The following is a 12,778-nucleotide window of genomic DNA, read 5'->3' as shown; positions in this document are numbered from 1 at the left end:
ATAACATTGTACAAACAGCTGATTTTTAGAATTATTTCCCTCTCGGTTTCCACTGTCTGCCAGTAATTAAAAGGGCGAGGAAAGCGTTATCACCTCTTGTGGCATTTTATTTTTATTTTTATTCAAAGTCCCTGCAGTAAAGCACAGAGTGCCTTGCAATTAAGTTGGATATACAATCTGAACAACTGGATGTAAAGGTAACTAATGAAAGCAATTTGAATTTGTGTTTAATTTTGTTTGTTTCGTGTTTTTTTTTTATTGAAGTACATTTGACTTCTTTGTCACTATCTATTGTAACTGAAGTTCTTGAGTTTAAGAGATTCATTCTGTATATTTAGAAATATGACAATGGACCAGTTTTAATCACAAATCAAAGTGCAATATTTGCAACATGCACAATTGTACACAGTTGGAACATTTCAGGAATCATCAATGGAATTTTAAGAATACATTTCGGGAACGTTACACACAATTACAACAGGTACTTGTACAAATGAAATTGAACAAACAAGTTTATTTCTACCACATTGCAAAAAATCTTTGCAGAGTGAGTGAAGTACATATTTAGGCAGAATAGACCTATCAGATGTTTATTAATAAGACTAGTTCTCTAATATTTAGCAATATTAATAAATTTAGCATTTATTCCAAATATTATATCATGTACCTTTACATTTTCAATTTATTTCAAGAAAACTTTAAAAGCTTTATGCTTAATACTGAGCATTTAGCTCGTTTAATAACTAAGTCAAAGGAATTACCTTGAATTTTATACACTAGAGTTTTTTTCATTGTCTCAAGTTATAGTTTTAATGAAGTGTTCCTATATTTCAGCTTCTAAACAGCAACTGTGAGTTTTGCCAGAAAATCATACACTATTACAATGTACTGTAAGACTCATTATTTATCCTGTACCCTGCAATGAAAGCTGTATAGCTGAGGTATTGAATTAAGTTATGAGTGTCCCCGCTATGTGGGTTAAAGCTGCATGGCAAATAATCACATGCAGGCTGAGGCTTGGCCTTCCATGTGGTTAAAACACAAAGCACAGAACAACATATAAAAAATCCTGCTTTACTTCTACACTAATGCACATTGTACAGACCTGGTAATAGTCAACTAAATCAATACTTTTTTCTCCTGTAAAATGACTACATGCACAAATATCACGTTGCATCTGTTTTTCACTCTCACGCCTTAGCATTGTGAGCTGTGGAGGAGTTTCTGCAGTGAGCTGGGTTCAGGCGCTCAGTTGAACGCTGGATTGCGGACTCCAGACAGGACGCTAACAGGAGCACTCTTCCCTTTGAGGAGGGTGACGGAGAAGATAAAGAAGCAAACGCTCATGACGCCCAGAATGATCACGCCTGAGATGAGCGCGCTCGTCACTGTGTTCATCTGGAACACTGGAGTTTTCATATTTGCTAAAGCAGCACAAACACAAAGAAACAAGCGTTCAAAACCGTTCGTATTATTGCCATTCAGTGCCTGCTCCTAAAGTCATGCAAGGTAAAGACAAAATCCACCATACAGAAATTACTATTGGTGATGCACCAAGAATTTTTCTTAATGCAATGTTTTTTTCATTTCTGAGGAAGATTATACAAATTTTAAAGTGAAGCAGAGATATTTCCAGCTCAGTTACAGTTGCATTTAATATCATAAAATGATTCTGCCAACCACAACAGCAAGAATGAAACAGCATCTACAATCAACAATCTGAGGAAAGTAGAATTCCCTTTTAACAGCACATATAGCAATTTCTTTTCACTGCCATTAGTCAGATAGACAAGGACATAACAAATCAACAATATGTACGGCTTTTGGAACACATAATCACTAAATCGCTGAATTTGAAAGTTTGTGTTTTTTTTATGATTGAAAAGCAATGGAGGCTTACCCAGCTGAGAGTTGTTGGTTGATGTCTCATCTGTGAAAAAAACAGGAAAGGACAATTAAGGATAACAACAATACATAATAATAACTACAGTATATGTAACTGTCTAATGTGTTCATTTACAGTCAACAGTATACTTCCAGGTGCTATTTGACTATCTGTGTTGCCCAGTTTATATGTCACTATCAATCAACATACCAGGGTCGAAAGAAGAAAAAATGTGCAGGCAAACATAATGAAAGGGGTTTCTTTTGCTGCATTATGGCATGAGGTGTTGTATTTCAGTTTAAAAGACTGCACTCTTGGTTGGTTGGTGAGAAACACCATCTGAGGAGAAGGAATAACAGAGGAGAAGCAGTGTGATCAAACCATACCACTCCGAGTGATGATAGGCCCAGCAGTCAAGACAGCATTTCCAGATGCAGCATTTGATTCCTTTTCTTCTGTGACATCTCTCTTTTTCCTGCTGCCACAGATCTATGAAAAAAAATGAAGAGTTATAATGAAACCCCTTTAATGTGTTCCACTGTCTCATCATCTGGTATTCAGAAAAAAACACAGATGAGGGAACAGTCCAGGCTCTCCTTAGAGAGTGTATGGGCTGAAAATAAAGTAACATAGTGTGATTGCCTTTAATATGATGTATTTGCTCTGCCATGACTGCATTTATAGATTCTATAAAGTGATAAGCTACCATCACTTAGGTGCTAATGAAGCACTGCTTGGGAATGTGAGCATGAATATAAATGGCCTGCACTGTAATAATAAGTAATGATATTTCCCCACAATGTTTACTCTGGAGGCAGTCATATTTTCACCACCCTGGAGTGTGAATGTGTAAGAATATATGCTAACTTTAAATATTCAGCATGATATTAAGCACCTCAAGGTAATACATAGAAGCTGACACTATGTATGAGTTAATCAGTACTTCAGTAATTTGACCTTTTATTGATTGTTATTATAATAAGTTCCATCTATATTTAAATAGATTTTAAAATTTCTGATTTTGGGAATTAGAAATCTATCAATAGCACTTGTGGAATACACATTATTTAGGTCTTTTAAATATAAAATATAAAATACTTCAGTGCAACTTAAAGTCCTGCATGCCAATCGCTACTTAAGTGCAGAAGCATTAACAGAAAAAAAAACCTTACAGAGTGACCTTGAATCTCATAAGTTCATCTTAAACTTAAACATATGAACAATGTAGCAAATATTAATTTATGTATTATTCCACCTACTCATACTGCCCCTCTATAAACTGCAAAAAAAAAGTAAATAAATAAATTACTGGATTGACACCCACTAGTGTTTCAGTGTTTGGCTGTGGTGAAATACAAAGAAGTAATTTAATAGTAAAAAGACTGTTTTGAGAGGTACCCACTTGACTAGATCAACAGAGACTGCTGAAGTCTCAAATTGGCTTCAGCTACAAATTGGATTGTATTTGTTTCACAAAAATTTTGTGAATCTAGTCCCACCCATGTAAACTGAAAATACTTTTAGAAGGGCCAGTATGAAGAGGAGGAGTGATTACAGCAAGCAGAATTTGTTTAGTGTTTCTATGGGTACCTGACACAGATTTTAGATAGACTTAAGGCTGTCCTCAGTGTATGAGAAGATTTAGACGTAGCTCATTGAGGTGGAGCTCATCTCAGTTCAAGTTAATATACGCTACCGTTCAAAAGTTTGGGGTCACCCACACAATTTCATGTTTTCCATGAAAACTCACACTTTTATTCATGCATTTACATAATTGCACAAGGGTTTTATAATCATCAATTAGTCTTTCAACACTATTAACTAACACAATGTAGCATTAGAACACAGGAGTGATGGTTGCTGGAAATGTTCCTCTGTGCCCCTATGTAGATATTACATTAAAAATCAGCTAATTCCAGCTAGAATAGTCATTTATCACATTAACAATGTCTAGACTGAATTTCTGATTAAGTAAATGCTATCTTCATCGAAAAAAATGCTTTTCTTTTAAAAATAAGGACATTTCTAAGTGACCCCAAACTTTCGAACGGTGCATATAGTGTACACGTAGTAAATCCACCTGAAATATGGAGTGTGTCCAGCAAATCCTTCCCTCGTGGAATGAAGCCGTGGATGTGTTTAAAAGAGATACTGACTATTACATTTTAAGTTTGTCATGTGTGTCATGTGTGTGTTTTAGTCTCACTGGCATGAGCATTGGACAGTCATCAGATCGACACAGCTTGGTGACACAGTGCAGGAAGACAGTGGACATCTTCTGGTTCTTGTGCTTTACAAAGCGGAATACTTCAAAGGCAAAGCGGCCCATTTGGCTCTTTCCATTTTCAAAGACAGTGGTCTGAGGGTCTTTTTCACAGCTGGCTCAGGGAAGTAAATTTGCACAGAATGTACAGAATTATTAGACAGGAGACTGAAAGAAATAAATATTTAAAAAATCAGTGATTAGATTTTAAATTGGACTTACCTAAAGAAAAGATCATAGCGGAGGTCATCATTAGGGTTTCCAGATGGTGTGGTGTAACAGTAGTCCATTAGAACATTCCATCTATTCAACATTAAAAATGATTGAATCCAGAGCTCTGGGATTTAAATGCAAATGGTTTATGTAGATGTGGAGGACTGATAGGGCACTGTTACTCATCACTCCTTCTATAGGTGCTTTCAGTAGATAGAAACATGATGTGACATCACAAATCTAACCTCAAGCATTAGGAAGCATTACAAATGCCGTATACATACATCGATTAGCCACAGCACTGAAACCACCAACAGGTGAGGTGAATAACATTGACAGTTGTATTGCATTGCAATATTTTGCTGGGAAACCCATGGTCCTGGCATCTTTGTGGATGTTACTTTGACATACATGACCCACCTAAACATTGTTGCATACCAATCTTCCCCCTAATGGCAGAACTCCCCAAAACCAAGGTCCTCCACCTGCAGGACAATGTACCCTGTCACATCACAAAAACTGCACAGGAGCAGCTCGAGGAACATGACAAAAAGCCCAAGGTGTTGACTAAGCATTCAAACTATGAAGATCAAGTAATTGAGCATCCCACAGGATGTGCCAGAACAAGCCTGATCCACAGAGGCCTGGCTGTGCAACCCACAGAACCCAAATGATCTTTTTGCCATCACCAGGAAACCTGCCCAGAGGTCCAGTGTTCCCATGTCAGAGCTGTGTTGGCAGTATAAGGGGCACTGACACAATGTAATGCAGGTGGTTTTAATGTTGAGATTTCTGCACAAAGTCATAGGGTGATGGTTGGGGTGGATGATGGTTCAGGTAAGGTTAGAGCTGTTTTGTTTAAATATACATCATATCTCTAACACACTTCTAACTCATTTCTATATTTAACCTTCTGAGACCTGGTGTACATATGTTATTATATTTATTGGTTACTCCTTATCCCAAATAACTCGAAGAAATCTAAAATGCAAGCCCAACCAAAGCTCGGGTCTTAGGAGGCTAAAAGTGCTTGGTGGGCAACAATGTTCAAGTGAGTAATACAGGTAAAAAAAAAATGGCAGGACCCAAAATTTCCCAGTCGGACATTGCATTGTCCCCAGATGATCCATGTTCTTCACTTCAGGTGTCAGTGGCTTTAATGGCTGAGGTGTGTAGGAACAGTTTGGACACGATAGCTTGTTTTCATATTCATCTGCTGAATAGCAAAAGTTTCTCAACTGTAATCTCCCTGACTGTCTTCAGACAGCTGTTAATATCTGAATGGGCGGACTTTTTGCGAGGTTTGGAAGGTAACTAACAATTAGTTTATCTGGGATGGAAAGGCACGGAAGAGTCAAGGGGTTCTACATCCCCCTAAATTCACAATGTGTTTTAATCAAAGAAAAGTAGGACCAGCAGTAGCCATGTTGTTTGCTGTGTGTGAATATGGTTGGAAGGTTTTTTTTTTTTTTTAATAGAAGAATTCATATGAGTAAATGGGGGAAAAAATAGTCCAAAATCAAGGCTGAGTTAATCTTAGACCAGGCATTCCCATGGTACAGCCCTACTCTCTATGTATTCTCAGCAGGAGCTGCTGGCTGCAAAACAAAAAGGTCCTTCTCCAGTGAACAACATGACACAATTACCATCCTAATCCTTTCAAAGTCCCATGAGTATTTATAGATCACGCAGATTTCAAAGCTCTTTCTCATTTTTTTGGTAACTTTTTCATTCATTTGTTTTTGTAATTGAGATTTTTTTTTGAAAAAAAGTCTTAAAAGTCTCACATAGGAGGTGAATAACATATTTTCTTCTTTTATTGTGATGTGGCAACAGTTAAATATGGTAGTCAATGGGGATCAAAAGAGACAACTAAATACAGTATACAACAGAAGTGATTGCAGTCTTGTGTATTATCATTTAAAAGTCAGATGTTTCCAAATCATTTACAAGACTTGACAAGTAGAGTATTTTGTCCTGATGAGCAATCAAAACAAATACTTTAGAAATAGTATACTAAAAATAAAGGGCCCAAGGAAAAAATCAGTGTAATAAAAATGAATACATCTGTAGTCACTGGCACACACGTTAGAAAAACTATGATCACTGAAACATAACTGAGTACACCTGTGATTTCCAATTAGTCTGCTGACATGAACATGGTTGTAAATGACCTGTGAGCACCAGAACTCTCTTAGTTTTGAACCAGCCGGGCTGTGTCTATCTACATGTCTGCATCATGGCCTCACATCGAAAAGAATTACCAGAGGAACTGAAACAGCTGATTGTGCAAAGATGGTAAAGGACACAGGATGTTTAGTGCTTCCATTGTGCTTCAACTTGAAATCAGTATAATAAACAGTCGCAGCAGTAATCAGGAGGTACAGAACGAACCATAATACCACTAATCAGAGCTGCTGCAGCCATCCTCTTTAAATTACGCTGCCGTGAGTGAGCTGGTTGCAATGGAAGTCTGACTTTCTGTGACAACTCAGATGTGTGAAGAACAGTGTATATAATCAGTCCATGGATGGTGTCCAAGAAAAAAACCTTGCTTGCTACTGGGGAAAAAAAATGCAACATGACACTTTACTAAAGAACATGATAAGAAGCCGGTTAACAAAGATACATTTGTTCTGCTCAGTTGTAGTCCAGCACGTTTGGCCTGACCCTCACCAGGACTACCACAGTGAATGCATAGTTCTGATAGTGAAGCACAGAGGTGGAAGCGTACTGGCTTGGGGCTGCATGGGTGCAAAAGGTTTTAGGGAGATGATGATTATAGATGACATCATGAATGCCTGTGAACATACCAAAATACTGGCTGACAAGATGACTCCAAGTCTGCAGTAGTTTGGCAGAAGAGGACTATTCAAGCAAGATAACTGTCCAAAGTACACCACCAAAATCACACAAGAGTTTTTACAAAAGAGAATGTGACAACTAAGACCAGGTATGTCACCTGACAAAAATCTGATTGAACACTTTTAGGATATTTTAAAAATAAGATTTGAGCGACACCACCCCTCCACCAAAGTACAGCTCATAAACATAGTCTGAAGAATAATCCAGATATTTGTGTAAAACCGGTATCCTCCATTTTTAGGAGGACTTAATTTGTCATCAAAAATAAAGTTGAAATATTGAGAAAATAAAATATTTGAACCTCAGTAATAAAAGATGTACTGACCTTTGATGCATTGGGTTCATGCTGTATTTTTAATAAATCTAAAGTAGAAAATCTAAACTGCCATAAACAGTAAACTATTTTTGATTTACACAGAAGTAAATATCCTACTGTTCTACTACTAATTTAACAAGCGTTAGAAATATTAAAAGGTGATATGGTTTTGAATCATTTGACATTGAAGTAATATTGCACAGGTGTGTACCAAAAATTCTGTTGCAGACAGAAATGGTACACAATATGACACACACAATAACAGACTTTTGTAAAAAGCAAACATAATCTACAGTTCAGACGGAGTGGCTAGATGCTGAGTAAATACCTTTTATCCAGGTTGCTGGCTCTTACAGCTGCAAAAACTCGTGTCTTCAAGGTCAGTCCTGCCATGGGGATGGACAGCTGCTGAATGTAGGATGAGTCCTGCACACAAACCATGATGACATTAAAGGCTCTTGTACCATCTTGTATGTGTCAGCTTTCTCAGAAATTGGTATAATTACAGATGTAAAAAGTGCAGAGTTTCAGAGTTTATATAGTTGATTGCTTTTCATGGTTTCGATGCATAGACTTGTTTATCAGAGCCAGGTCCCATGTGAAGCAAAGAAACAGATTTTTAGATTTGACTGTTGTGAACTTACATTGTAAAGCAGTAGATTCAGTGTGCTGATGAAAGTACCATTGCTTTCCTTCACTGAGATTGCAGCAGCTGACCTTTAATTAAGATTTAAAAAAAAAAAAAAAAAAAGTTCAAAGTGCTTAAAACATTTTGAAAGGTGATTCCAGTATTTTAGATGACACTTCAATCTTTTGTTAGTCAGAGAGTAATTCTGTACGCAGAGATTTTCTTTGGCTTGCTTATCACATTATTAATACTGAAGGACAAACCTTAAACTTGTCACTTTATTTCAGACAGCTACGGTATATGATTAACATACACAGACTTACACAATGTCTGCAGTGTCTTCTTAGCCATAAAGTGCATAGCCTTTAGACAACCCTTTACAATCTAGGACCATTTAACTTAAGAATCTCTTAAAATCGATCAAAAATATCAGCAATGTATGTAATTCTGAAGCTACTCTTGCTCTGCACATCAGCTCTGAGAAATGATTTCCCCACCAGAAACAGTGATATTTCAAAAACAAACAAAAAATGCCAATGACAACAACAACAAAAGCAAGATAACTTAACGTTAGACGTATGAAACATGAAAAAACTAAAAACAATAGTCCTAGAACTTCTGTGAGGCTGAGAATCATTTTGACTCTGTGTCAGTGACATTCTGATTCAACTTTGTTTATTTTTTACTCTGCATTTTGTAGTTATGTTGTCTCTACATGGCTTATACTTAGACTAAATGTTTTGTACGTTTTAGGAAAAAAAAACAAATTCATCACTAAACTGTGGTACTGTATCAATTCTTCATTCTTGGTGTTTTTATTATGTTGTTCACCTAGTTGGCATTATAATTACTCCACCAAGGAACACGGAGTTACGTGACCATCGGCGCTGGTTTGTCTGTTTGTCTGTCTGTTCACAACTTTACTCAAAAACAGGTGAAGGGATTTGGATGAAATTTTCAGGGAAGGTCAGAAATGACACAAGGACCAAGTGATTATATTTTGGCAGTGATGAGGCTTATAGTCTGGTTCCACGGATTTGTTAAAGATTTCTATATCACTGTGAGATAGCGGCACGGCGTCACTGTAACTATGACAAGTGAACGCTACATCAGTTGCCTGCTGACGATGACATGATTCTAATCCTACTAAAAATCGACCACTGCGGACCATACATTTTTTTAAAGATTTCATCCGTAAGAAATCATACAACGACTGATCAGTCTTGGCCGAGTACTGCACTCTCTGAGTGCTATTCTTGTGATAATTTGCTATTATCAAAAACTGCAATCTCAGAAATGACCCTAAAGATGAATTAGCACTTAGCCATGTCAGCTAAAAAAGAACATTTCAAATTTTACAAATTGTCTCAGGCCTATTGCAGTGAATTGCAGTGTCTAATAATAATGATGCTAAGAATAAGTTTAAGAATCTACAGTTAGTCATTGCAGTTTTTCCATTGCAAGTATTTCAGCTGCCAAACTGTTCCTCGCTGACTTCCTCAGCCTCACTTATCATGCAGACCAGATAAGATTTGAAAATCCATCATCACCAACAGCTGGTTTTACCCATCTTAATTCATGGTTTGCTGGTCCTCTATAACACCACTTTTTTTTCAAACAGGTTTAAAAGTGGAAGCAATCATGTGAGAGCAACTCACGAGGCCAGCTGTGTGTTGTTGACCAGGTATTCCAGGGGGTAACTGCAGCTGAACTTGTACAGCAGACCTGGCAGATAGCTGATGATAGCTGGGGGGTCTGGTGTGTCGATATACCCCGATATGTTTCCAATTTGTACCAGGGACAGGTTCCCGTAAGCATTGGGTCCTTGAGCCATGGACACCTGAAGAAAAACAACGTCAGAGTGAGTAACGCTCCCTCTTCTGGCTTGGTAACAGACCTCTATCTTACTATGGCCACAGCCGACAGGATTGATACCATTCCACTGAACATAATAATGCACCTCACTAATCCCCAACTCTTTACTGGAGAACAGGTCCTCCAGAAACTGTTTTCAGCAAGAAGTGTCTGTAATGTGTGGAATCACAGCACAAGCCTGAAATTATCCGATCTCTAAAGTAAAATAAAAAAGTAAAATTTTAAGCTTCAATAATACTTTCTGCAAAGAAGTTCAACTCCATGATCAACAGTGTGCAATCGGAAAGATGCTCTCTAAAACAAATATTTTGTTCTGTTATTCAGTCTGTTATTCTTACCACCAGGGAATTACCACAGGACTCCAGCGTTGCCAGGCTGATACTAAAGATTACAACGGTGGGAAAGGTGTTGTTATTAATGAATCCTCTGCAGTGGGCGTCTCCATGGCGACCATTGAGGGCCAGGTCTGAGTCAGTGTAGCCAGAGAAGAGTACAGGGCAGAAGTTGATCTTGAGGGTGATTGTCTGAACCCCACAATACACACTGATATCCCTCTCCGCTGCAAGAGAAGCACGCACACACACAGACACACACACACACGGACACACACACACACACACACACACACACACACACACACACAGGAGTAAATACAGGTACATGAAACGAGTCACAAAGTCATTTTGTTATGTTGGTGAAATACTTTCAAAAATTAAAATTAAAAGAGAAATAACTAAATCTGATCTTTTGTGAGGTGCTAAAAGTTGAGATTTTTGTGGGAAAGTATGTTTTAGGAAAGAAATACAGTTCTGGGATTACAGATGACAATTAACAAGTTTAGTTTTATTCACATTACCTTATGAACTGTTGGGGGACAAAAATGCCAACATCACCTATTTGGAATTTGCCGCTAGTCTGAAATTAAATTTCCTTCAAAAACATATTTGTACATAATTTTTGTCCATTACTTTTGAAACAAAAAGTATGAATCTATGTCTCTTTCTTTTGAGTTCCTTACCAGGGAAGCGGCTGTGAAAGTTGGCATCACAGTTGTATCCATTGAACTGAGCTTCAGCTGAAAAGGTTTTACTAAACAGTAAAAGAATCAATAATATATGTTCCATTTCAGCACCTGGAACAGGACAAGAAGTTAGTGTAAGAAATTCAACCTATAAACTTCACCTATCACTTAAGAGAATATATCCTTTAAAGGTGGGAAAACAGAAGTGTTATGTTAAATTATTTTTCTATGAGAAAAACCCGAGATATTCTTTTACAGATGTGTTAATGTTAGAGGGAAAGATCTTTGCAAAAGTTTTCTATTGTCTTGCTGACTTGAAAGGCATGTCTTTCATGTCCCCGCCAAATACATTTAGCAGTGAAATATCACGTTAAATAAGTTCTGAGTACCTGCAGCTTTCACGTCAAAGTTCTAAGAAGTGATGCTGGATAATGTACTACAGACATTTTTATAAATTACAAAACCTTATGTATATCTGTGTGTACTACTTACTGACCTGTGAAAACCTTTCATCACATGATCATTGTCAGTCAAAGATACAGGGACTCAGGTCTGAGGAAACTAAAATTTTACTAATTAAGTTGCAGTAATTTTGTAGCAGATTGTGTTGTTCTTGACAGCTGGAGATAAAAAGGCAGACTGTCGGACTATGAAAAGCAGAACCACTCACCCTGGTACCTGGAAGCCAGCAAGTCAGCGGTTCTCCATAAGCCTGGGACAGACGATGGAATGGTCCGCACAGCATCCCTACCTGACTACTAGAAACAGGAGTCGGGCGCAGGGGGGAAAAAGGGATCCTACACATAAGAGATTCATTATTTGAACATGTCAACAAAAAAAGGCTGTCCGGGGTGAACATGGGAAAGTCCATCAAATTTGAATGTGTTATACAAATCCTTTCACCTCTGTAGAAACATGAGCAGGTTTTAAAGTTTCCCACTCATATCCTTTCGGCCCAATCTGGCTCTGTCACTGCTCACAAATGGTTTGACGCCGCATGAGGGTGGGGGGGAGAGAAAATTATCTTTTCATCGCTGCTGTGGACCTGGCCTGCTGACTGAGCCGTTCCTTTCTCCACAGGCCAGTCAGGGAGTGCAGGACCTGCCACACAGGCCCTTGGCCCCTGGAATCCACACTTTTCGTGCTTTGTGTACAGCAGTTCTCAGTCAGCACAGCAGCAGGCAATCTGCTCGGTGGGGCTGCGAGCTGCTGCCGGCCTCCCACCTGATCCCCAAACTTTGATTCCTGGTCACAGGACTCCCACCACATAAAGAGGCCAAAGTAAATGAAAGCAAAGTTCATAGAGTTTCAGGGGATCATCCAGTACAAGTGATGGCTGTGCAGACAGAAGACACCCAGGGATCTTATGAATATGGAATATGAGATAAAAGAAGGCTACAGGTGAAGTTTCCAGCAAACCTCTTGATTAAGGGCCAGTGGAAAAAGACAGAAGCACTTGTTTGGTTTCTGTATCGTGATCATTTGAGCATCCAGCCACATTTATTTTTCACCAAGACATCTCAGACTAGCTTCAGTAAAGGTTAGTCTCCGTGGCAACTTCTCTGCAATATCATCTTAAAAACAACGTAGAGTATTTCCCATTGCTTTTTGTACGTTTGTTAAATTCAGCCGAGCACAGTTAATCAGAGGTAATTAGTCCTTACCTTGTTTGTCTCCCCTGATTAAGGATATCTTTGGTGTTCCAATGATTT

At 38.1% G+C, this 12,778-nt stretch overlaps 1 protein-coding gene across 1 annotated transcript; it reads right to left on the bottom strand.

Moving 5' to 3' along the window:
* Positions 1 to 343: 343 nt before the first annotated feature.
* zpld1a (zona pellucida-like domain containing 1a) lies at positions 344 to 12,081 on the bottom strand. Its single transcript, XM_023276513.3, has 12 exons — positions 11,970 to 12,081; positions 11,737 to 11,863; positions 11,064 to 11,177; positions 10,384 to 10,604; positions 9,829 to 10,010; positions 8,187 to 8,259; positions 7,871 to 7,968; positions 4,371 to 4,451; positions 4,092 to 4,263; positions 2,272 to 2,374; positions 1,901 to 1,930; positions 344 to 1,424 (listed from the first exon to the last, which is right to left on the bottom strand). The coding sequence occupies exons 3-12, from the start codon at positions 11,167 to 11,169 to the stop codon at positions 1,249 to 1,251; spliced, it is 1,242 nt and encodes a 413-aa protein (XP_023132281.2). The 5' UTR covers positions 11,170 to 11,177; positions 11,737 to 11,863; positions 11,970 to 12,081; the 3' UTR covers positions 344 to 1,248.
* Positions 12,082 to 12,778: the final 697 nt, after the last annotated feature.

Source organism: Amphiprion ocellaris, chromosome 14 (genome assembly GCF_022539595.1).
Source record: "Amphiprion ocellaris isolate individual 3 ecotype Okinawa chromosome 14, ASM2253959v1, whole genome shotgun sequence".
Classification (NCBI taxonomy): domain Eukaryota; kingdom Metazoa; phylum Chordata; class Actinopteri; family Pomacentridae; genus Amphiprion; species Amphiprion ocellaris.
This window is presented reverse-complemented; position numbering and strand designations above follow the sequence as displayed.